The sequence below is a fragment of the Neoarius graeffei genome, chromosome 6 (assembly GCF_027579695.1).
Source record: "Neoarius graeffei isolate fNeoGra1 chromosome 6, fNeoGra1.pri, whole genome shotgun sequence".
NCBI lineage: Eukaryota > Metazoa > Chordata > Actinopteri > Siluriformes > Ariidae > Neoarius > Neoarius graeffei.
The window spans coordinates 24,142,209-24,167,903 of record NC_083574.1 but is presented as its reverse complement, the minus strand read 5'-3'; the positions used below and the strand labels follow the sequence as shown (position 1 = coordinate 24,167,903).

General features: G+C 46.4%; 1 protein-coding gene across 3 annotated transcripts in view; it reads left to right on the top strand.

The window, feature by feature from the left end:
- The first annotated feature begins 564 nt into the window (after nucleotides 1-564).
- The window catches only part of clns1a (chloride channel, nucleotide-sensitive, 1A), a 61,305-nt gene continuing 36,174 nt past the window's right edge, over nucleotides 565-25,695 (top strand). For 2 of the 3 annotated variants that reach the window (XM_060923469.1, XM_060923470.1), the window contains exons 1-8: nucleotides 565-618; nucleotides 8,674-8,848; nucleotides 13,062-13,179; nucleotides 13,263-13,390; nucleotides 15,373-15,509; nucleotides 15,776-15,895; nucleotides 25,145-25,264; nucleotides 25,372-25,539. In XM_060923469.1, coding sequence (XP_060779452.1) covers nucleotides 609-618; nucleotides 8,674-8,848; nucleotides 13,062-13,179; nucleotides 13,263-13,390; nucleotides 15,373-15,509; nucleotides 15,776-15,895; nucleotides 25,145-25,264; nucleotides 25,372-25,539 — 976 coding nt within the window. In that variant the 5' untranslated portion in view covers nucleotides 565-608. Of the gene's footprint in view, nucleotides 1,069-8,673; nucleotides 8,849-13,061; nucleotides 13,180-13,262; nucleotides 13,391-15,372; nucleotides 15,510-15,775; nucleotides 15,896-25,144; nucleotides 25,265-25,371; nucleotides 25,540-25,695 lie in introns of all 3 variants that reach the window. The other variant, XM_060923471.1, reaches the window with a different exon arrangement.

Here is a 25,695-nt window from a genome sequence, read left to right as displayed (position 1 = left end):
ACAATAGTGATGCGTGCTCTGCACTGCATCACTAATTAGTAAGGCAGAGGCTAAGATTTACATCAAGTCCTACGCAAACTCAGTCTGGCAGGAAGATTGGGATGGCAATGAAACAGGAAGACATCTATATTACATTGAAAAACAGGTGAATACCGGAAGGATAGGGGGCAGGATTCGGAGAGAAGATATCATAAACACCTGTTTAAGAATTGGACAAACAGGGCTTAACTATTCTCTTAACAAAATAGGCAAACACCCAACCGGAAATTGTGAATACTGTAGCTATCCGGAATCAGTAGAGCATGTAATACTTCACTGCAAGAAATATGAACGTGAAAGAAATTAGCTTTATAAATCTCTCAGAACAGTTAATTATCATAATTTCACATTACCTGGTTTATTAGGGAGGGCATCAAGTCAGATGTATTATTAAATTATCAAATATCTGAAAGATTCAGAAATAGCTAAAAGAATATATGTGGTCCCCCCCCATATAGCGCCTGTTCCATACTCCAGCCCAGTCGGTGGCGGTAATGCACCTTTAAGTTGGTTTGCCAACCGCCATAAAACCTTAAAGAAGAAGACGAGTGAACGAGTCTGGCTGCAGCATGGGAAAATGTAGGGTGCTAGATTGTGATTTGAGACGCGTCCCGGAGCTCGTGTGCCGCGCATAGAAATGACGTAGTGTACTGGTGTGGTGATTTAACCAAAAAGTAGTTTGTCTCTAAATCGTATTTTCGCCTTTTTTTAATTTATTTTTAAATCAGTGTAAACAATATTGTGTAAAAGTAAAGCTGGAGCACATATCTTTATAGTGAGCTAAAATACGTCAGTTGTTATTTTAGGCTAGAGGCTACTAGCTAGCATCTTGTTGTTTAGCCGCTAAGGTAGCTAGCTTTAGGAAATAAACAAGGTGACGGTGAGGTATTTTTACTCAATTTGTGAAAAAATGGTTTTGTTAAAAAGTTTGTCTCCTCCTGCTGAGGGAGTTCGGCATCAACAGTCCGAGACTACAGCGGTTTTAGACGGGAAGGGACTCGGTTCAGGGACGCTCTGTGTGGCCGAATCGTAAGTAAGACCTGAGCCTTCATTCTGTTTAGGTGACAGACATGAATGTTGCACTGCTGAAGCTTAATACAACTCTTTAATAGGTTTGATCGTTTGACGAAAGTGAAGTTAACATTTTACCTCACATGTAGTCAATCAGTCAAGATTTGTTCCAGTGTGAGCTTTTACTTTCATAAACATTACATTGGCTATACGAGGTTAATGTTGGTCACAAATAAGGAGGCTTATGGACACCAGCTGAAGAAATTACACACTTGCTTAAAATGTTTTGTACATTTTTATATATGAGTCATTCTATAATTAGGGGTACATCTCAAGTCCATGTGCTGTATTTGTCAATTTCACTAGCTATTAACTTCAGCCAATGATCTTTTGTACATTAGCACACATTTCTCTTTTATATAATACAAAAAGTCAACAAATTACATCATTTTACTCTGCAAAAATGCATATATAATACTGGAATTTGGTGTTTTTATGCTGTCCAATTTTCCAAATGTCAGGTTTGGTCTTCATATTTACATTTAAAAAAAGGGTTTTTGTTTAAAATTTTTACAAATATTTATTCATGGTAATTATTATAATATGACAAAAGTGTTTAAAAGCCTAAAATGCTTTATATTATAAATTAAATGAAGAATTTTGTGTGCGTCCGAGAAACTTGTCAACTGTGTTACCCACTGAAACCCCCCCCCCAAATCGGCAAATGGTTTGGTCCTAAGTCATGTGACCAACATCATGTGATGTCATATCCTCTTTGGTGGGAAATTTGAAGACTGTGTGGTAAGTTTTGAGTTCACCTCTTCAATATTTTTCATCAATACTGTTGTATAGTCCTAGAGAGGGTTAATTGTCTGTCAACTGTGTTGTCAACATATTCATATAAACCTGATTTAAAAATTGTATTTACAAAGTATACAGCTAAAGATAATAAAAATATGAATTGATTAAGGTCTTGTAGTGAAAGCTCTGAGGTCTGCAGTTAGCACAACACTCTAATGGCCCTTTTCCACTACCCTTTTTCAGCTCACTTCAGCTTGCTTCAGCTCACTTCAGCCCGACACGGCTCGCGTTTCGACTACCAAAAACCAGCACGACTCAGCTCGCTTCAGCCCTGCTTAGCCCCTAAAACTCGCACCGTTTTGGAGTGGGGCTGAAGCGAGCCAAACCGTGCCGAGTGAGGCTGGGGGCGTGAGCAGACACTCCCCTGTGCACTGATTGGTGAGGAGGCGTGTCCTCACATGCCCACACACGCCCCGCGAGCACGCTGGGATCTGTAAACACCGCAAACCCGGAAGAAGAATAATTACGAATTACGAGAATTATGAAGCCTTATGCGCCTCGCCTCATCTATACGCTCTTGCCAGTATCTGTTGGCGTTGTCGGTGACAACAAGCCACAGCACCAAGACCAGCAACACTAACGACTCCATGTCCTCCATGTTTATTGTTTACTATTCGGGTCGTGAGACTACCGCTTAAAAGCTCACTGATGTCACTGTTTGCGCTGCTTAACGACATCACGTGACGTCCACCCACTTTCGCTAACTCCACCCAATGTGTCCACCCACTTCAAGCCAGCACGGTTCAGCGCGGTTGTAGTCGAAATGCAACTCCAACAGCCCCGCTCAGCTCGACTCAGCACGGCACGGCTCAGCCCGACTCAGCCGCGTTTGTAGTGGAAAAGCGGCATAAAAATGGCCGAAATGTCAACTGTGTTACCGTCAACTGTGTTACCCATCAGCTATGACACAGTTGAGGAGTATGTTTGTCACTTAATCTTCATATTGACAGACAAACAGAATGATTTAATATGTTCAATTTGTTAAATAAGCTATGTTTCTCTGAAATTGTGTCTAAATGTTGTTTTAACAGTTCACCTGAATTCATCAGCTTATTTGTAGTTAAATTTAAAACAATAAAAAGCTCTTTTTTTCCTAAAAAGTGTCCTCTTGTTCTTCTGCCCTGTCAACTGTGTTACTCCCGTCAATTGTGTTACATTGCCTGTCAACTGTGTTGCAAGTGTTTTTTGTGCTATAAATCTGTGTTTGATGAACTGTAAAATAAAAGATTGGGGATTATCTCTGGATAGGGAAGTCTTGTATAAGGAGGGAGAACAACTCTAAATTCGATGTAACAAGGATTTATGTTGAAAAAAGTGTCATTCTGCATCACAGTGAACCATAAAATCCTATTTATGAAGCTCAAAATTCATATTTTCCATAACAGTTGTACAAATTAATTAAAAACATCTTGTTAATGGACTTAAGCACTTTCAAACAAATGTTTTCAAATGTGTAGTATTTTTATATATGTTTAAGATTACCTAACATTTGTCCGTAACACGGTTGACAAAATTAACAATCAAATGTTCATTTTCATTAAAATATTTTAAAAGTAATTTAAGATTAAGCTTGGCAATTAATTTGTTTAGGAACTTGAGGGTATATACCATGGAAACACATAGGTTATTTATTGAAAAAGAATATTGATATTTTGAGATTTTGCTTTACATGAAATGTACCCCTAATTACAGAATGACTCATAAATCTCACACACACGTACGCGTGTTTATATTTTATATCTGCGCCAGGTATTTTACTCGGTAATCATAGTGATGGCTAAAATTAGACTTACCCGTGGTTCTGCCTCTGTATGCTCTTGCGACAAGGTTTTCGCAGATAGCTTTTCACAGACAGTTGTAATTTATCGTTGAGCGGGGAGTAATAGGCGTGCGCGATGTTATTCACCGCCACAACGCAAGGGGGCGCGAAGTCGCGAAATCGCTAGGAGTAGTTGGTGGGTGTGGTTAGTGGAGTGTTTATCCTCTGGTTACTTATAATGACTAGAATTGGAGTCGTATAGATGTACGTACTTCCTCACTTTCTCGATCAACCGCTCTTCATGCTGCTCCATCTTCGCTTGTGTTTTTTAAAAATGGCGGTAGTGAAAACAAACCAAACCGGGAAAGTAGGGAAGCGGACGTGCGTGTACAGCGGATGTAGAGTGGACCTGGAGTGGACCAATCAGAGCCCTCTTGTCTGCGACGCTGTCTGCGAGGCTTCTGCGGTGGTAACAATTTTTGGGAGGTGCGCGCAGAGCGTCTGCGAAGGTGGGGGGCTACACAGACGCCATCTGCGACGCTATCTGCGAGGACTGCGTTGTCAGCATAAATTGGCTTTAAGTCATCATTTCTAGCCATGTGGTAGCACGGCTCAATCACAGTACATGAAACAGTCAATACCTTGTCAGCCAATCAGATTATATCTTAGTTACAGCACACGGCAGCATAATAGAGATCTTGCATGTGACGTCACAGCCGGTCCAGATTGTGACAGACGCCATCTTATAGGTCAAACGCCATATTCTGCCTTCTACTTCTGGTTCTACTTCTGCTTTTACTTCTACCTTTTCTTCTGGAAAACCCTACTATATACAATTCTACCACAACGGCTGTGGCTACAAGCTCTCCCTACCTGTGCACGGTTTTTATGTTTTTTGTGTGTATTTTTGCGTGTTGTTCGTCTGTACCAGACTTCAATATCCACTACAACCGTATGGACTTACTGGACATTGGTTTCCAGCAGAAAATGACGGTTTGTAGAGACTTCCATCGCATGCACAACATTCCGGATGAGAGAGAAAAAAAAAACCATTCCGGACGAGACCAGATTGCGAGACCAGCGGGGTCTCCGTGGATTGTTATCGGAAGCAAAGGGAAGGAGGCGGCGCCGGGAGCCGAAGCAAAAGCGAGGCTACAGGCAGAGCTGGCCTGTTGACTAAGCTCAGAAAACAGCTACTCAAACCTCCACTGCCAAGCCTCTACCTCTCCAACGCCAGATCCATGTAAACAACACGGACGATTTGGAATTACCTTATTCTATAATCGGCTGGTCAGTGCTATACTCAATACTTAAGTGACTTACCCATCCAGTGAGGATCATTTTCTTGCTTACAAGATGCCACATCTGAGTCGCTGACAAATCCTGAATTTCTGTAAAGAAAACGGTCCAGAGGTTTATAAGCACGCAGTGCTTCACCATTGAACAGCGAGGGAAAGTTGATGAGGTAATCATACACGTCCGGGTATTCCGCTGGCAGTTCAAAATCCGGTTGTGAAAACTCCATCCGGAAAGCCATAAGGGTCACAAATCTGTAGATCGTTTATTTTAGACATATATCTAGTTATCTGTTCATTAGAAAAATGAGCCGTGTAGTCCGTTGGTTGAAATTGATCCATTCTGTACACGAGTGCAGCAGTATTCAGCGGTGTTTTTGACCAACACGATGGCGGTTGTGTACTTTCCGGTCACGTGACTGCAAGATCTCTATGGCTGCCTCTGTTTCCTTCAGACGTGTTAGTATCTGGCCATTATTTAGTTGAATAAAACTTAGTTCCACATCGCACGCTGCTCATTTTTGTACAGATATGTAAACAAAAATATTTCTTGTTACTCAGTGAAAAATGGACGGTGGCAAATCCTACTACAGACAACAGTGTGCCGCTGTCAACCGGCTACTTTTGAGAGCTCTGAGATGTCTCTAGTCACTTTTTGTTTAAAAAAAAAAAAAAGTAGCTCAGGGGGTCTGAAAAGTCACTGGCAACAATGCTCAGAAGTTCGTATGTATGAGTTGGAGATGATTACTGCAATGTGGATTGCATTCAAGTGGTTTTAGTAGGGGGGAAATTATTCAATTATGCATCAATTAGATATATTATCTACCATTTCTGGCAATTTCAATGATTATCATCAGGCTGCGTAATCTTTTAGTTTTTCCGAGCTCTAATTGCATTACAGTATTTAGATAGCAGAGGGCGCAAAAAGTAGGAATGCAGGTGACTTCACCCTAGGGCGTAATTTTGGGTAGGGACACTAGGGACGTGTCCCTACCAATATTCAGCTGCTACTGTGTAATCACGATCAATAAAACTGATGTCCTAACCTGAGCAATGATTATATGGCACACAAAGGGTTAAATGTATGACACTGCTACTAATCCCCCCTCTAACGTAGATATTGTTCTCTGATTAGCTACCTGTTTCTCGCTAACTTACATGGTTGGCTATCCCAGCTGTCACTCCATCTGCTGTAAAAGCAGCACACTTCCCGCAGCAGCCGTGACTATCCGCCCATCAACCCCCCGTATCTCACACGCACAGCCATGGATGGAGATGTAGGGAGAGGTAAGGGTGGGATTTGAACCTGCAACCCTAGGATCTAAAGACCAACTCCCTAACCATTAGGCCACGGCTGCCCTCGTTATCCTATAAGATCTGCATGACATGAAATTATGATTGCTAATGGAAAAAAAACACCTTTCGGAAGCTCTGCCTTGGATCACGTTTGTGTCCCCACCAATGTCAAAATCAAAGTTACTCCCTTGACTTCACCGTCGGCATCCTTCTGTCTCAGGAGGCAATGGTTGCACCTTGGTAGATTCAAACTTGCTGAGAGCAGCGTCTGATGTGGCTCAGTAGTCTGATCCTTGCATGTGTTGCAAACGAAGCTGGACGGGTGACTGGTGGTCTGGTTCTGCTGTCTCTGCTTCCACAGCTCTCTCTTCAGCTGTAGATTTCTCTTCTCCTCACCACTCCTGATGCCTTCTATCACAATGTGATGCCAGCTGCAAACTGCTCCCACCTGTCTGCATCGATGTATGTTTGTCAGTTTCATGTTGCGCTTGCAGATGTCCTTGAACCGCAGCATGGGATGGCCAGTTGGACGGCATCCTGTGGCTAGCTTCCCATACATGAGGTGCTTAGGAATTCGTCCGTCCTTCATGCAGTGCATGTGTCCCAGCCATTGCAGGCAACACTGACAGAGGTGTATGCTAAGCTTTCTCCAGCACTGCTGTGTTGGATACCTTGTCCTACCATTTGATGTCCAGGATACGTCGAAGGCAATGGAGGTGGAAACTCCCCAGGAGGTGCTCTTGTCTAATGTAAGTGGTCCAAGATTCACTGCGGTAAAGCAGGGTGTTGAGGATGCACGCCTGGTACACTGTAAATTTGGTGTTCATTGATAGTTGGCTGTTAGTGTTAGCCCACACGCTCCTGCTTAGCTTGGACATGATGGCAGTGGCTTTGGCAATGCACTTTTGAAATTTTGGCATCAGGGGACAGGTTGCTGGTAACTGTGGACCTCAAGTAGGTAAATTGGTCTGTGACCTCCAGCACCTCATTGTTGATGCTGATTGATTGCGTTGATGGAACGTCCTGGCCCATGATGTAGGTGGTCTTAATGCTAATTGTCAGCCCAAACATCACACGTGCATGGGCAAACCTGCCAATCAGCAGCTGGAGGTTGTCTTGGGTCTGAGAGATCAGGGCTGCGTCATCTGTAAACAGCATCTCTCTCAGGAGAACTGTGTGGACCTTGGTCTTGGCCTTCAGGTGAGACAGACTGAAGAGCTTCCCATCACTTCTGGTGTGCAGGAAGGCCTTGGTCAGATTGATGAAGGCAATGTAAAGCATCATCTGTTGTTCTTGGCGTTTCTCCTGTAACTGACATGCAGAGATCATGTCAACTGTGGATCTCTTTGTCCTTAACCCACACTGGACTACAGATAGATGCGGTTGGCGAGTACTTGCAGGTGGATAAGAACCATGCCTGCAAAGACCTTGCCCACAGTGCTCAGCAGGGAGATACCCTGTTAATTATTACAGTTGCTGTGGTCACCCTTGTTTTTGTGACCATCTTGATGTTACGCATGTCATGGGGAACCTTTCTTTCTCTCCAGCACAGATAGAGAAGCTTGTGGAGTGGTTCCAGCAGGGCTGGCTTTCCACACTTGACGACCTCTGGAGGAATACCATCATTGCCTGGTACTTTGCCACTTGACAGAGCATCAATGGCCTTGCTCAGATCTTCCATGGTGGGTACGGAGTCCAGCTCCTCCAGGACAGGCAGGTCCTCAATGGTGTCAGGTGCTTTCTGGGAGACTGAGTTTTCTGTGGAGTACAGCTGGAGGTAGTATTTGACCCACCTTGCCAGCTGCTTGTCCTGGTCTGTAATGATCACCCTCGTCTTGGATTTTAGGGGTGCAGATTTCTTTATCAGTTTACCCGTTGCCTGCTTGATGCCCTCGTACATGGCTCTGATGTTTCCAGTATCTGCAGCTTGTTGAGTGCTATCGGACAACTGCAGCAAGTAGTTATTCGTGCAGCTATCTGGGAGTTGTGTTTCCTGCAGGGCTGCAATGTCTATTCAGTCTGTGCTGTTCACGATCTATCACTGCAGTTTTGCGAACATCATCCATAGCTTGAAGATAAGTCAGTCCAGACCGCATGGTCCGTACATTCCAGCTTGCTATCCAAAGAGCTGGAGTCTTCGTTTTCTCCTTTGGTTGTTTGCCTGGTGCATAGTTGATGATTTGCTTGTCGGGATTTGCCCTAATCTTCAGACACCCACTGAAGCAAGCAGACCGTGGTGGATCAGCACTTTACTGGCCGGGGGCTGCCTGGCTTGGGGCGGGCGGTAGCTGAACAATGGGACTTCTATGGCCCCTCCCATCATCGAAGACAACCCGTAGCGTCCAACTCTACACCAATTGAGCAAGGACTTGTCACTCGTAACTGCTGTCTTCCGTGTTGTGCTCTCATCAGATGGCGAGACTGGAGTGTCCTCTCCAGGGCGCAAGCCTGGGCAAAGTGTATGGAGTCCTTGTGCTGACCAGACAACAGGGTCTCCCTCTTGGCCACTTCGACGTGATCCAAAGGAATGCAGAGAATTACATTTGGAGCCAAAGTGGCTGCAGGAGCTGCCGGAAGGTAGTCAAAGGTGAGGATCCAACCACCTCAGGGGTTCCACTCCCGATTGATTTGAATTTATTTTTTTGTTTGTGTGTGTGTGTATGTATATATATATATAAATATATATATATATATATATATATATATATATATATATATATATATATATATAATTTTTTTTTTCAGTTTTTTTCCCCCCTCTTCCTTAGGGTTGACTCCCGAAGCCTTTCCTGTGGGTATGCTGCAAGGCAGCAGAGGTTTGAAATCAGGGTTTTTCTTCCCTTAGATGAACTGCCTTCCCAGTCTGATGAGCCCCATCTGCCTGAAATATCTGGTTTTAAAACACCAGAGGTTCACCTTCGCCCATTCTCCTGTCAGTCAAAATAGTTCCGCCGGACTTAAAGGCTAAGCCACACGCTCGGGCCAGGAGTTGGACTTGGTTGCCAGAGACTATTGGAGACACACGCCATATTGAGAGCGTTTTATAGGTAGTGGGAATTTATCCCCTCTACCAACCCCGGCTGTGATGCTGCAAAAACACACACTCAATTTTTTCATTTAATTGTTTTTTTCCTGATATTACTTAAATGCAGTATTAACTGGTTTTGACTCGAGATTTGTTTGTGATATTTTAAATTTAATTTCCCAAAATAGAAATTTCATATTTTACTTCTAGTAGATGCCTGTAGTCTAAAAAACAAACAAACAAGGAGTAGCATCAGGGCCGCGTTAACCCTTGCCGAGGCCCTGGGCAGACACACCCCCGAGGCCCCACCCCCGCCTGTTGTCAGCTGCGCTCAGCAAATTCACCCCCTCAGACGTGCCTATCTAACTAGACACAGAAACTTAAATAATGACAGTGGCACAATTAGAAATACTATTGAACGATAAAACTTTATCCATTGACACCTATTTAATCGAGATAAAGCAGTGGTGAAATAGGCAATTGCATGGTGAAAAAAATCCATCAGACATCACAGTTAACAAGTCTGGTTAACTAAAGTTTAGCCTCAAGAAGTCTTTGAATGAGTGAGTCAATGAACAACATGTCAAGAACATAACCTAGGCCTACGACAGTTTCTTTAGTATTCAGAACAAGAACATTCATTTGGTATATAACCGTTCGTTTTCATTTTGGAATCCAGGCGACTTTTAACTTGTGAAAACAAAGAGCGATAACAAAGAGAGAAAAATATCTTGCTTCTCAGAAATAAATCTCAAAATGTTAGGCTATGTGAAACATTTCATCCTTTCACACACGTAATGTCCCAAACAGCAGTGGCACACAGCTTTGCGCATTCAATTTGACAGCCATGGGTCAACTTACAAGGGCACTTTCTTACTTTTCTGGAAAGCAAAGTCATTAATTAAATCATTGAACTCAAGCTGGCGTAGCGTGTGAAGACATGGTGGACAGTGATCATATTGACAATGACTGGTGACTTATGCGACGGGACAAGGTGGGCTTCCTTACGGGTGGCGAAATGCATCAAAAATGTTAATATGATCAAAACTTCTAAAAATATCATTTCATATTTTCCGATCTCGCTACCTCCGAGGTCCCCTAGTGGCCGAGGCCCTGGGCAGCTGCCCATGAAGCCCATTAGGATAACGTGTCCTTGAGTACCATGCCTTTTCATATCATCCCAAATAATGTACAACCCCGATTCCAAAAAAGTTGGGACAAAGTACAAATTGTAAATAAAAACGGAATGCAATGATGTGGAAGTTTCAAAATTCCATATTTTATTCAGAATAGAACATAGATGACATGTCAAATGTTTAAACTGAGAAAATGTATCATTTAAAGAGAAATTAGGTGACTTTTTAAATTTCATGACAACAACACATCTCAAAAAAGTTGGGACAAGGCCATGTTTACCACTGTGAGACATCCCCTTTTCTCTTTATAACAGTCTGTAAACGTCTGGGGACTGAGGAGACAAGTTGCTCAAGTTTAGGGATAGGAATGTTAACCCATTCTTGTCTAATGTAGGATTCTAGTTGCTCAACTTTTTTGTCGTATCTTCCGTTTTATGATGCGCCAAATGTTTTCTATGGGTGAAAGATCTGGACTGCAGGCTGGTCAGTTCAGTCCCCGGACCCTTCTACGCAGCCATGATGCTGTAATTGATGCAGTATGTGGTTTGGCATTGTCATGTTGGAAAATGCAAGGTCTTCCCTGAAAGAGATGTCGTCTGGATGGGAGCATATGTTGCTCTAGAACCTGGATATACCTTTCAGCATTGATGGTGTCTTTCCAGATGTGTAAGCTGCCCATGCCACACGCACTAATGCAACCCCATACCATCAGAGATGCAGGCTTCTGAACTGAGCGCTGATGACAACTTGGGTCGTCCTTCTCCTCTTTAGTCCGAATGACACAGCGTCCCTGATTTCCATAAAGAACTTCAAATTTTGATTCGTTTGACCACAGAACAGTTTTCCACTTTGCCACAGTCCGTTTTAAATGAGCCTTGGCCCAGAGAAGACGTCTGTGCTTCTGGATCATGTTTAGATACGGCTTCTTCTTTGAACTATAGAGTTTTAGCTGGCAACGGCGGATGGCACGGTGAATTGTGTTCACAGATAATGTTCTCTGGAAATATTCCTGAGCCCATTTTGTGATTTCCAATACAGAAGCATGCCTGTATGTGATGCAGTGCCGTCTAAGGGCCCGAAGATCACGGGCACCCAGTATGGTTTTCCGGCCTTGACCCCTACGCACAGAGATTCTTCCAGATTCTCTGAATCTTTTGATGATATTATGCACTGTAGATGATATGTTCAAACTCTTTGCAATTTTACACTGTTGAACTCCTTTCTGATATTGCTCCACTATTTGTCAGTGCAGAATTAGGGGGATTGGTGATCCTCTTCCCATCTTTACTTCTGAGAGCCGCTGCCACTCCAAAATGCTCTTTTTATACCCAGTCATGTTAATGACCTATTGCCAATTGACCTAATGAGTTGCAGTTTGGTCCTCCAGCTGTTCCTTTTTTGTACCTTTAATTTTTCCAGCCTCTTATTGCCCCTGTCCCAACTTTTTTGAGATGTGTTGCTGTCATGAAATTTCAAATGAGCCAATATTTGGCATGAAATTTCAAAATGTCTCACTTTCGACATTTGATATGTTGTCTATGTTCTATTGTGAATACAATATCAGTTTTTGAGATTTGTAAATTATTGCATTCCATTTTTATTTACAATTTGTACTTTGTCCCAACTTTTTGGGAATTGGGGTTGTACTCAAACTTGATTTTTATATCCCTATTATTTACAAATTATAACGAACACTGGGTCATGCCTCCTACCTGAGTTTGTTGTTTGTGTGAAATGATGTATGCTGAGGAAGAAAGTGATTCCAGCCTCAACATGCCTTTTGGTTATTTTATAGAGAAGCACATCAGCTTATAAAGATGATCATTGGGGATTGTTTCATAGTCCTTTGCCACTGCACAGAGCGTTCTGCACCGCTGTATTGCAATGTGGCATGTCTCAAACACAGAATAACAAAAAGCTCTACTCTACTTTTCAACCTATACAGCTATCTAATTTCTCAAAAACTCTCAGAGCTGAAGGAGGTGATGCACTAGCTTTCACTGTAATTTCTGCATTACTGCTTCCTGTTATCTCTCCATTTTGAGGAAAATTGAGTTGGAAAATATCAGACGAAATTCAGATATTAAACTCCTATGCTACCACATGAAAACATTTGTGAGCACACTACTATAAACTGAATGCAACCTTACACTCAGGTGTCACTGTATTGTTCTGGAGAAACATAAACAAATGTATGAATGCGTTAGATTAACAAAGTAACAGTTGTGGCCTAAATTCTTTGATTCTGTATCTTAACACTTATTTCTTAATAATAAAACTAGAACAACTGCCTAAAGAACTTATTTGTGACAATTTCTAACACGCTACCCCTTTCTTATACATAGTTTCCAGATTACCATGTGAAGAGTAACATAGCTTAAGTTATGAAGATAAATATAAGCCTTAAACATTATCTACTAAACACTAATAACATGGGTGCACTTTTGATGTTATTAGTGCTAGCTCAGTTCAAACTTGCACTGTTTATTTCACCTATTCAGCTGTTACTTTCTTTTTCGTAAACTATGGCGCTCTTGTTCACCTCCTAATAATTCAGTCTGGTCCCTTTTCTGACCTGATCTGCTTGATGAAGTCCTCTGCCTCGCCATGGTTATTAAAAATGTGAGACTGTTCCTTAGATGTCATGAGCAGCCGGGCAGGAGGAATGATTCCATACCGGAGTCCCATAGCTCGGAGCTGCCATCTTGCCTCATCAGACTCCTTCTGCTTCTTGTGAACACCTGCTGCCAAGTCCTGGTAAAACCTCATCAGCTAGTTCTTGTAGAGTATTTCCCTTTTTGTCTTGGCAGCTCTCACCACTGTTTTCTTTATCTTTGTAGTTCAGAAACTTCATCAGTGTTCTGGGTGAAGATGTGTTCTTGGCCCGATTCTGTGTGCCCTCTCCAAGGTTAGGTTTGTGCTCCCCGGTGCCAGCTCCAGTGCATCCGGCAGCCAGCACTCGAGAAAGGCACGTGCATCTTCACCCTCTGTTACCTCCGGTAAACTGACAAGCCTCAAATTGGAGCACCTTGATCTTGTCTCCAGGTCTTTGTTTTTGTTTTCTAAGATTTGCATTTTTGTTTGGAGCAAGGCTGTCCTCAGCCACCCAAAATCCTTGTTTCTGCCCCTGTGATCTGCCCCTCTGCACAGTCAATGATGTCTTTCCTCACATTTTCAATAGCAGCCATGATGCCATCAAACCTGGTGGAAAACTCAGTTTTCATCTTAATAGCAGTCAAAATGACAGCCAATGTAGGACCGGACTCTTCAGCAGCTGTAACGTTTCTATCTGATGTTTCCTCCGGAGTCAAACTAGCATTAGCCTCCTCGGCGTCTCTAGCGTGGGTGCTAGCTGTGGGTTTGTTGTTGGTGCTCGGCATTGCAAAGTCCGACAGTTTAGCCTGCAAAGTTTTATTTAGACTTTGGCTGACTTTCCTTTGTGACCCAGGCATTACCTTTTAGTTTATCTTGTGAATTGGGAGTATTTTACTAGCCCAAATACAATGTTTTAGAAGGATTTAGTCAACAGGGTAGCGGAGCAAGCTAGCACACGTCGGGAATCGCACAGTCTCAGCGTTTAAGTCTAGGCTGAAAACATATGTTTAGTCAAGCCTTGTGTTAATGGTGTTTGAGGTAAAAGTGTAGGTCTGGAGGGTCCTCAGACATAGTATTTTTTGGTAAACTGGGATGTATGGATGCTGTCAGTCCCCCACTCACTTGCTCACTCGAGTTTGTTGACGGTGTAGTGGCTGGCTGCTTTGTGTCCCAGAGCTCCCTCATGCCTGTGTTACCTTCTGGCTCTCCCCTTTTAGTTATGCTGTCATAGTTAGTTGCTGGAGTCCCTGCTTGTACTCGGTGCAATATGTATCAGGTGACATTGGGCATACCTAACAACCTGTGTGTGTTTGTTTTTGTTTTTTTTGTGTGTGTGTGTGTTCCCCCCCCCCCCCCCCCCAAAAAAAAAAAAAAAAATCTGTCCCTCTGAGTTACATGTCAATCCTGAGATTGAGATGCTGATCTCTTCTGCTCCTTGGACCTGCCTGATCCATCCTGGTGCCCTGTGTCTGGTTGGAGTCTCTCATCGCATTGCTCCTGTGGAGGACGGCCCCATGTGAACAGTTGAAAGTCACACCTGGAGGACGCTCTAGACACTTACAGTAATGCTTTTATGGCTGAGGACTACAGTTGACTTGCTACTTTTGGACTGCAGTTGTCTTGAACAGTTTTGCACTCAAGTTACCATCAGTGAAGGGTTATAACCTCAACGAAACTGACTTCATGTTAAAACTGTTGATGTTAGTCATGTTGTCTGTTGTTGCCCAAATGAGGATGGGTTCCCTTTTGAGTCTGGTTCCTCTCGAGGTTTCTTCCTCATGTCGTCTGAGGGAGTTTTTCCTTGCCACCGTCGCCACAGGCTTGCTCATTGGGGATAGATTAGGGATAAAATTGGCTCATGTTTTAAGTCGTTGAAATTCTGTAAAGCTGCTTTGTGACAATGTTTATTGTTAAAAGCGCTATACAAATAAATTTGTTTTGACTTGACGCGTCCACTCAGCGTGCCGCCATCTTCCGAGCCTCCCCAGTTTTTGATTTTTGAATACGCAGTGGAAAAAATGCCTTGGGTAAGATTACCGAAAGTGTCCATTGGGTTTACTGAAGTGTGTACACATTGGTTTAGACATGTAATTTGTACAATAATGTTCTGGGGGCTGTAATCTTTCCTTACTGTTAGCACAGTGCAAAATAAGAGTACCAAATGTTCCACACCAAGTGAACCTGGTGTCTTGGCTTATGTTTTTATTTAGAGTAAGGGGAACATTGTGTAGATTAGATTTTTGTGAGGTGACACAAAATTGTAATTGACTTTTGTTGTAATAATTGTCTATGTCTGGAAGTGAGAATTAATCGTAGCATCAGAACCAGAATGGAACGAATATGTTTTCTCGTCAGGTGCCTGTCATGGTTCAATGGCTCAGGAATGGGTTTTGCGCTGGATTACCCCTCCATCAGTCTGCATGCCATCTCCCGAGACCTGAGTGCTTATCCACAGGAGCATCTGTACGTGATGGTCAACAAAAAACTGAATGGTAGGCAAATGACTGGCTGTACTCCATGATAGTCGGATACATTTTGGACGCATGCTGATTAAATCATGCAAAAAACTGATAGTTTGTTAAATAGTGTATTTGTGTCACGTTGATGGCAGATTTTTTTTTTTTTTTCCTGAAATGGTTGCATCTTTAGAAATCAATACATTTTTATAGATCATTGCTAAAATAAGTAGTAATTAACCTCAAGCAATTTAGACTTTGCTTGTTTGAAGTTTTATATTTTTGAATGACTGAATTACCAGATGAAAATGAGGCTGAGATGCCAGAGAAAGCTCCAGATGATGAAGGTGAAGAGGAGAGTGACAACGATGAAGATGAGATCATCACAGAGATCCGATTTGTACCCAGTGATAAAGCAGCTTGTGAGTGTATGCACCTTGATTGATGCTTTCATATAAAATTGACAACTCCACATTTCATTAAGCTGCACACTGAACCAAGCAGTGTCCTTATGGTGCAGCAATTGATAACAAAACTTGAGCTTTTTGCATTAAATGACACATGAGAGAGTAAGGAAATTTGATTCTGTGCAAAAAAGCAAGGCTAGAGTTTTGTGAATTAGTAATGTGTTGGTCATAGCAAATCAAATTCACTGACTTCAAGCCAAATTTGATTTAATATCTACATGAGCTAATAGTGGGCGGCACGGTGGTGTAGTGGTTAGCGCTGTCGCCTCACAACAAGAAGGTCCGGGTTCGAGCCCCGTGGCCGGCGAGGGCCTTTCTGTGTGGAGTTTGCATGTTCTCCCCGTGTCCGCATGGGTTTCCTCCGGGTGCTCCGGTTTCCCCCACAGTCCAAAGACATGCAGGTTAGGTTAACTGGTGACTCTAAATTGACCGTAGGTGTGAATGTGAGTGTGAATGGTTGTCTGTGTCTATGTGTCAGCCCTGTGATGACCTGGCGACTTGTCCAGGGTGTACCCCGCCTTTCGCCCGTAGTCAGCTGGGATAGGCTCCAGCTTGCCTGCGACCCTGTAGAAGGATAAAGCGGCTAGAGATAATGAGATGAGATGAGATGAGCTAATAGTTACTTCAGGTTACGGAAATCAGTTGGGAAGTTGATGGCAGCAGATATGAGACTGCTGAGTATAGAGGACTTTCACATATCACCATCACAACTGCGGATTTGTTTATGTGGCCGTGTTGCCTGGTGAGCTTTGTGTTTGCCAGTGACTGGCACAAGTGTACATGAGTGATTGTAAGCCAAATTCAGTAAACGTCTACAGATAAACTTGTAGAACTTGCATGTAAAAGAGCAATGCTAGAAGACCTGTAGTGCTTTGGACGTAATAACAGAGAAGCCTAGTTTAACTTTTCATTGTTTCCTGGTGAACCAGACAAGAAAATTGGTGAGCTGCAGTTAAATGGGAGCACTGGATGAGCGTGCATTCATGTGTGTATGGAGAACATACTGACTATCAGAGTGTAGGAAAGCTCTGTGTAATATTAAAATGTATATCTGGATGTGGGTTTTGGACACAATGTATTTTATTAGACCTAATGCTTGGCTTGACTAGCACCAGGTGTTTAGCCTTGTCTACTGATAATGTAGACAAGGCTAAACACCATAAAATATGCGAGCTCTAGGTTCTGGCTTGTTTATTACTATTAGAAGTCCATGTTTGAGCTTACCTTTTTCATAATTAAGGTATTTTTCTTTATTAGGAATTTCCCATAACATTCCAGCATGAAACCTGCCTCAAAATATTGGGAGGCATCTGTACTTTTGTATGTCTTAAGCATCTCTGGTGCATTTAGGCGTCCCAAATACTAAGTAGTTCAGGATGTCATAGTGTCCCAAATCCAGTAGCTGATTTGCCGAACACTTCAAGTGGAATAAATACATGTGGGCAAATTTATGTGGGTTATTTTTTCCTCTCACTGTGAAATATTAGCCTGGCTTTTGGTTCCAGATAGTCATTCTGACTATTTTGAGGCAGTCTGTGACAATTGCTGTGCTGCTACAGGCTTGAAGGGTTTGATTAACCTAGTATATTTTAGTACTCCCCTCCTAGAACTGCCACCTTATTGTGGTGGAGGGGTTTGTGTGCTTGAATGATCCTAGGAGCTATGTTGTCGGGGGCATTATGCCCCTGTTAGGGTTTCCCAAGGCAGACAGGTCCTAGGTGACAGGCCAGACCAAGAGCAGTTCACCAAAAACCCCCTATGGAGAAAAAATCCAGGACTGTGATGTCGCCCAGTAGGACGCAGCCGGGACCCCACCCTGGAGCCAGGCCCGGGGTTGGGGCTCGTATGCGAGCGCTTGGTGGCCGGGCCTTTGCCCATGGGGCCCGGCCGGGCTCAGCCCGAAGAGGTGACGTGGGCCCGACCTCCTGTGGGTTCACCACCCACAGAGGTAGCAGTAGGGGTTTGGTGCAGTGTGGATTGGGTGGCAGTCGAAGGCAGGGGCCTCGACGACCTGATTCCCGGACACAGCGGCTGGCTGTTGGGACATGGAATGTCACTTCCCTGGGGGGGAAGGAGCCTGAGCTTGTGCGGGAGGTTGAGAGGTACCGGCTAGAGATAGTCGGGCTCACCTCCATGCACAGCTTGGGCTCTGGAACCCAGCTCCTCGAGAGGGGCTGGACTTTCCACTTCTCTGGAGTCGCCCGTGGTGAGCGGCGGCGGGCTGGTGTGGGCTTGCTTATAGCTCCCCAGCTCAGCCGCCATGTGTTGGAGTTTACCCCAGTGAACGAGAGGGTCGCCTCTCTGCGCCTTCGGATTGGGGAGAGGGCTCTTGCTGTTGTTTGTGCCTACGGGCCAAATAGCAGTATAGAGTATCCGGCCTTCTTGGAGTCCCTGGGAGAGGTACTGAGGGGTGCTCAGACTGGGGACTCCATTTTGCTACTGGGGGACTTCAATGCTCACGTGGGCGACGACAGTGACACCTGGAGGGGCGTGGTTGGGAGGAACGGCCTCCCCGATCTGAACCCAAGTGGTGTTTTGTTATTGGACTTCTGTGCTAGTCACGGTTTGTTCATAACGAACACCATGTTCGAGCATAGGGGTGTCCATAAGTGCACGTGGCACCAGGACACCTTAGGTCGGAGGTCGATGATCGACTTTGTAGTCGTTTCATCTGATCTCCGGCCCTATGTCTTGGACACTCGGGTGAAGAGAGGGGCTGAGCTGTCAACTGATCACCACCTGGTGGTGAGTTGGATCCGCTGGCGGAGGAGGAAGCTGGACAGACCTGGCAGGCCCAAACGTATGGTGAGGGTCTGCTGGGAACGTCTGGCCGAGCACTCTGTTGGGGAGGTCTTTAACTCCCACCTCCGGGAGAGCTTTTCCCAGCTTCCGAGGGAGGTGGGGGACATTGAGTCTGAGTGGACCATGTTCTCTACCTCCATTGTGGATGCAGCTGTTCGGAGCTGTGGCCGCAAGGTCTCCGGTGCCTGTCGTGGCGGTAATCCCCGAACCCGGTGGTGGACACCGGAAGTAAGGGATGCCGTCAAGCTGAAGAAGGAGTCCTATCGGGCCATGTTGACCTCCAGGACTCCTGAGGCAGCTGACGGGTATCGGCAGGCCAGGCGTGCTGCAGCTCGGGCAGTTGCAGAGGCAAAAACTCGGAACTGGGAGGAGTTCGGGGAGGCCATGGAGAAGGACTATCGGTCAGCCTCAAAGAAATTCTGGCAAACTGTCCGGTGCCTCAGGAGGGGGAAGCAGTACTCTGCCAACACTGTTTACAGTGCGGATGGGGAGCTGTTGACCTCGACTGGGGACATTGTCGGGCGGTGGAAGGAATACTTTGAGGATCTCCTCAATCCCACCGTCATGTCTTCCACTGAGGAGACTGAGGCTGATGACTCAGAGGTGGACTCGTCCATTACCCAAGCCGAAGTCACTGAGGTGGTTTGCAAGCTCCTCAGTGGCAAGGCACCGGGGGTGGATGAGATCCGCCCTGAGTATCTCAAGTCTCTGGATGTTGTGGGGCTGTCTTGGTTGACACGCCTCTGCAACATCGCGTGGCGGTCGGGGACAGTGCCTCTGGAGTGGCAGACTGGGGTGGTGGTCCCTCTTTTTAAGAAAGGGGACCGGAGAGTGTGCTCCAATTATAGGGGAATCGCACTTCTCAGCCTCCCAGGGAAAGTTTACTCCAGGATACTGGAGAGGAGAATTCGACCAATAGTCGAACCTCGGATCCAGGAGGAACAATGCGGTTTTCGTCCTGGTCGCGGAACACTGGACCAGCTCTATACCCTTCATAGGGTGCTCGAGGGTTCATGGGAGTTTGCCCAACCAGTCCACATGTGCTTTGTGGATCTGGAGAAGGCATTCGACCGTGTCCCCCGTGGTATTCTGTGGGGGGTGCTTCGGGAGTATGGGGTTTGGGGCTCTTTGCTAAGGGCTGTCCGGTCCCTGTACGAACGGAGCAGAAGTCTGGTTCGCATTGCCGGCAGTAAGTCAGACCTGTTCCCAGTGCATGTTGGACTCCGGCAGGGCTGCCCTTTGTCACCGGTTCTGTTGATAATTTTTATGGACAGAATTTCTAGGCGCAGCCAGGGGCCGGAAGGAATCCTGTTTGGGAACCACAGGATTTCATCTCTGCTTTTTGCGGATGATGATGTCCTGTTGGCTTCTTCAAACCAGGACCTTCAGCATGCACTGGGGCGGTTTGCAGTCGAGTGTGAAGCGGCTGGGATGAGAATCAGCACCTCCAAATCCGAGGCCATGGTTCTCGACCGGAAAAGGGTGGCTTGCCCTCTCCAGGTTGGTGGAGAAGTCCTGCCTCAAGTGGAGGAGTTTAAGTATCTCGGGATCTTGTTCACGAGTGAGGGAAGGATGGAGCGTGAGATCGACAGGCGGATCGGTGCAGCCTCCGCAGTGATGCGGTCGCTTCACTGGTCCGTCGTGGTGAAGAAGGAGCTGAGCCAAAAGGCGAAGCTCTCAATTTACCGGTCGATCTACGTTCCGACTCTCACCTATGGTCATGAGCTTTGGGTAATGACAGAAAGAACAAGATCGCGGATACAAGCGGCTGAAATGAGTTTCCTTTGCAGGGTGGCTGGGCGCTCCCTTAGAGATAGGGTGAGAAGCACAGTCACTCGGGAGGAGCTCGGAGTAGAGCCACTGCTCCTCCACATCGAGAGGAACCAGCTGAGGTGGCTCGGGCATCTTTTTCGGATGCCTCCTGGATGCCTCCCTGGGGAGGTGTTCCAGGCATGTCCCCCCGGGAGGAGGCCCCGGGGAAGACCCAGGACACGCTGGAGGGACTATGTCTCTCGGCTGGCCTGGGAACGACTCGGTGTTCTTCCCGAGGAGCTGGCCGAGGTGTCTGGGGAAAGGGAAGTTTGGGCTTCCATGCTTAGACTGCTGCCTCCGCGGCCCGGTCCCGGATAAGCGGAAGAAGACGAGACGAGATTTTAGTACTGGGGTTTTGACTATTCTGTTTTGGCAAACAATCAAACACTTAACTTGTCAAATAGGCAGTAAACCATTGCTTGAAGTGCATATCCTGGACCGAATTCTTTCTTTCATATTAAAAAAAATGTCCCTTTACACACTCCTCCAGAAGGGTAATTTTGCACAAGGCCATCTGTCTACAGCAGAAAAAAATAAAATGACAAAACGCGTCTGGAAAAATCCCAAGGGAGTCTGGAGCCAGATTCGTGACGTCACCTGCAGAAGCGCCAGCAGGCTGCGAGAGCTTGCACGGTTTCAGTGCACAGCCTATGTTGACCAAGTTTTAGCAGCTAGCGATTTTGCATTGAAATATGGATTTGTCACCTGAGCGCAATGTGGGAAACGAGGAGTACTAATCCCATCAAGATTGGTGTTACTACACCCTCCTATGATACATCTGTTAACCATTTTAATAATTACGTGATAATTACGTCCCCTCCTAGAACTGCCACCTTATTGTGGTGGAGGGGTTTGTGTGCTTGAATGATCCTAGGAGCTATGTTGTCGAGAACATTACGCCCCTGTTAGGGTCTCCCAAGGCAGACAGGTCCTAGGTGACAGGCCAAACTAAGAGCAGTTCACCAAAACCCCTTATGGATAACAATCTATCAAGGACCGTGATGTCGCCCAGTATGGCGCAGCTGGGGCCCGGCCAGGCTCAGCCCGAAGCAGTGACATGGGCCCGACCTCCTGTGGGTTCACCACCCACAGGGGTAGCCGTCGGGAGCTGGTGCAATGTGGATTGGGTGGCAGTCGAAGGCAGGGGCCTCGACGACCTGATCCCCAAACACAGCGGCTAGCTGTTGGGACATGGAATGTCACTTCGCTGGGGGGGGGGGAAGAGCCTGAGCTTGTGCGGGAGGTTGAGAGGTACCGGCTAGAGATAGTCGGGCTCACCTCCACACACCGCTTGGGCTCCAGAACCCAGCTCCTCAAGAGGGGCTGGACTCTCCACTTCTCTGGAGTCACCCATGGTGAATGGCGGTGGGCTGGTGTGGGCTTGCTTATATCTCCCCAGCTCAGCCGCCATGTGTTGGAGTTTACCCCAGTGAACAAGAGGGTCGCCTCTCTGCGCCTTAGGATCGGGGAGAGGGCTCTTGCTGTTTGTGCCTACGGGCCAAGTAGCAGTATAGAGTATCCAGCCTTCTTGGAGTCCCTGGGAGAGGTGCTCAGACTGGGGACTCCATTGTTCTACTGGGGGACTTCAACGCTCACGTGGGCGACGACAGTGACACCTGGAGGGGCGTAATTGGGAGGAACAGCCTCCCCGATCCACCGAAACACCCAAGTGGTGTTTTGTTATTGGACTTCTGTGCTAGTAACGGTTTGTCCATAATGAACACCATGTTTGAGCATAGGAGTGTCTATAAGTACACGTGGCACCAGGACACCTTAGGTCGGAGGTCGATGATCGACTTTGTTGTTGTTTCATCGGATCTCCGGCCCTATGTCTTGGACACTCGGGTGAAGAGAGGGGCTGAGCTGTCAACTGATCACCACCTGGCAGTGAGTTGGATCTGCTGGCGGAGGAGGAAGCCAGACAGACCTGGCAGGCTCAAACGTATGGTGAGGGTCTGCTGGGAACGTCTGGCCGAGCACTCTGTTGGGGTGGTCTTTATCTCCAGTGTCCAAGGGAGGCGGGGGACATTGAGTCTGAGTGGACCATGTTCTCTGCCTCCATTGTCGACGCGGCTGTTCGGAGCTGTGGTCGCAAGGTCTCCGGTGCCTGTAATGGTGGCAATCCCCGAACCCGGTGGTGGACACCGGAAGTAAGGGATGCCGTCAAGCTGAAGAAAGAGTCCTATCGGGCTATGTTGGCCTCCAGGACTCCTGAGGCAGCTGATGGGTATGGGCAGGCCAGGTGTGCCGTAGCTTGGGCAGTTGCGGAGGCAAAAACTCGGAACTGGGAGGAGTTCGGTGAGGCCATGGAGGAGGACTATCGGTCAGCCTCGAAGAAATTCTGGCAAACCGTCCGGCGCCTCAGGAGGGGGAAGCAGTACTCCTGCCAACACTGTTTACAGTGCGGGTGGGGAGCTGTTGACCTCGACTGGGGACATTGTCGTGTGGTGGAAGGAATACTTCGAGGATCTCCTCAATCCCACCGTCATGGCTTCCATTGAGGAAGCGGAGGCTGATGACTCAAAGGTGGACTCGTCCATTACCCAAGCCGAAGTCACTGAGGTGGTTAGCAAGCTCCTCAGTGGCAAGGGGGTGGATGAGATCTGCCCCGAGTATCTCAAGTCTCTGGATGTTGTGGGGCTGTCTTGGCTGACACGCTTCTGCAACATCGCGTGGCGGTCGGGGACAGTGCCTCTGGAGTGGCAGACTGGGGTGGTGGTCCCTCTTTTTAAGAAAGGGGACCGGAGAGTGTGCTCCAATTATAGGGGAATCACACTTCTCAGCCTCCCAGGGAAGGTTTACTCCAGGGTACTGGAGAGGAGAATTCGGCCAATAGTTGAACCTCGGATCCAAGAGGAACAATGCGGTTTTCGTCCTGGTCGCGGAACACTAGACCGGGTCTATACCCTTCATAGGGTGCTCGAGGGTTCATGGGAGTTTGCCCAACCAGTCCACATGTGCTTTGTGGATTTGGAGAAGGCATTCGACCGTATCCCTCGTAGTATTCTGTGGGGGGTGCTTCGGGAGTATGGGGTTCAGGGCTCTTTGCTAAGGGCTGTCTGGTCCCTGTACGAACGGAGCAGGAGTCTGGTTCGTGTTGCTGGCAGTAAGTCAGACCTGTTCCCAGTGCATGTTGGACTCTGGCAGGGCTGCCCTTTGTCATCAGTTCTGTTCATAATCTTTATGGACAGTTTCTAGGTGCAGCCAGGGGCCGGAAGGAATCCTGTTTGGGAACCACAGGATTTCGTCTCTGCTTTTCGCAGATGATGTCCTGTTGGCTTCTTCAAACCAGGACCTTCAGCATGCACTGGGGCGGTTTGCAGTCGAGTGTGAAGCGGCTGGGATGAGAATCAGCACCTCCAAGTCAGAGGCCATGGTTCTCGACCGGAAAAGGGTGGCTTGCTCTCTCCAGGTTGGTGGAGAAGTCCTGCCTCAAGTGGAGGAGTTCAAGTATCTCGGGATCTTGTTCACGAGTGAGGGAAGGATGGAGCGTGAGATCAACAGGCGGATCGGTGCAGCCTCCGCAGTGATGCGGTCGCTTTACCGGTCCGTCGTGGTGAAGGAGCTGAGCCAAAAGGCGAAGCTCTCGATTTACCGGTCGATCTACGTTCCGACTCTCACCTATGGTCATGAGCTTTGGGTAATGACCGAAAGAACAAGATCGCGGATACAAGCGGCCAAAATGAGTTTCCTTCGCAGGGTGGCTGGGCACTCCCTTAGAGAGAGGGTGAGAAGCACAGTCACTCGGGAGGAGCCCGGAGTAGAGCCGCTGCTCCTCCACATCGAGAGGAATCAGCTGAGGTGGCTTGGGCATCTCTTTCGGATGCCTCCTGGACGCCTCCCTGGGGAGGTGTTCCAGGCATGTCCCCCGGGGAAGACCCAGGACACGCTGGAGGTACTATGTCTCTCGGCTGGCCTGGGAACGCCTCGGTGTTCTTCCCGAGGAGCTGGCCGAGGTGTCTGGGGAAAGGGAAGTTTGGGGTTCCGTGCTCAGACTGCTGCCTCCACGACCCGGCCCCGGATAAACGGAAGAAGACGAGACATGATGTTGAAGAAATTTGCAGAAAACCATCAGGTCGTTTTCTCATAAACAAACCAACGCTGATGTAGGATTCAGAGGGAGGCGTCCCACACGTGACGTCACAAAAATCAATGTTTCCCGGGAAATCCAAATGCCAAGTTTTTTCAGAGGTGGACCAATTCACCTCAAATGGCTTGATTTCAACTGAATTTTTCTGGTATTGCGCAAGGTAAAAAAATTGCGCAAAATGTGATAGATATTTGACCAAAATTTAATATAAAATAGGAGAATTACATTAATCTTGCTCCTGAATTTACCCGTGATATGCACTTTAACACTCATTTCTACCCTAATATAAATGGTGATGCACTATGTGGGTGCATTCTGTACTCTCTCTCTCTCTCTATATATATATATATATATATATATATATATATATATTTATTTATTTATTTATTTAAAGATAGTTTCAAGACCACTTGATTTCTGGTCATTTTTTGGCAAATCTGGTGTAAAACCATTTCAACAAATGGTTCTATAACTTAATTAAACTCTTCTGTGTGCTGCAGTGGAATCCATGTTTTCTGCCATGTGTGACTGCCAGGCGTTGCACCCTGACCCCGAGGATGCAGACTCTGACAACGAGGAGTTTGAAGGAGAGGAATTTGAAGAGGAAGAGGAGGAGACTGGTAAAGAATCTCTTTTCAAAATGAGTTTTGGTAGGTCATACACTTTCAGTAACATGCTCATGGTTGCTCACTGCTGTGCTCTTGCTCTCTTTCCCTTTCACATCAAGGCCAGGGTGACGTACCCACCTTTTACACATATGAAGAGGGTTTGTCGCATCTGACTGCAGAGGGCCAGGCCACGCTGCAAAGACTCGAAGGGATGCTTGCTCAGTCTGTCATGCAACAATTTCACATGGCCGGAGTTCGCACTGATGAACCATCGGCTGAGTTTGAAGGTCTGTGATGTACCCAGTTTGTTTTTGAGTCACAAGTAGGACTGATGTTGAAAATGCACTAAATCAGTAAGTGAAATGTTCGGCCTAAGTCGCATCAGATTTGGCATTACATCATTCAGTAACCACTAGGTGTCTGTAGCAGGTCAAAGCCCTGTG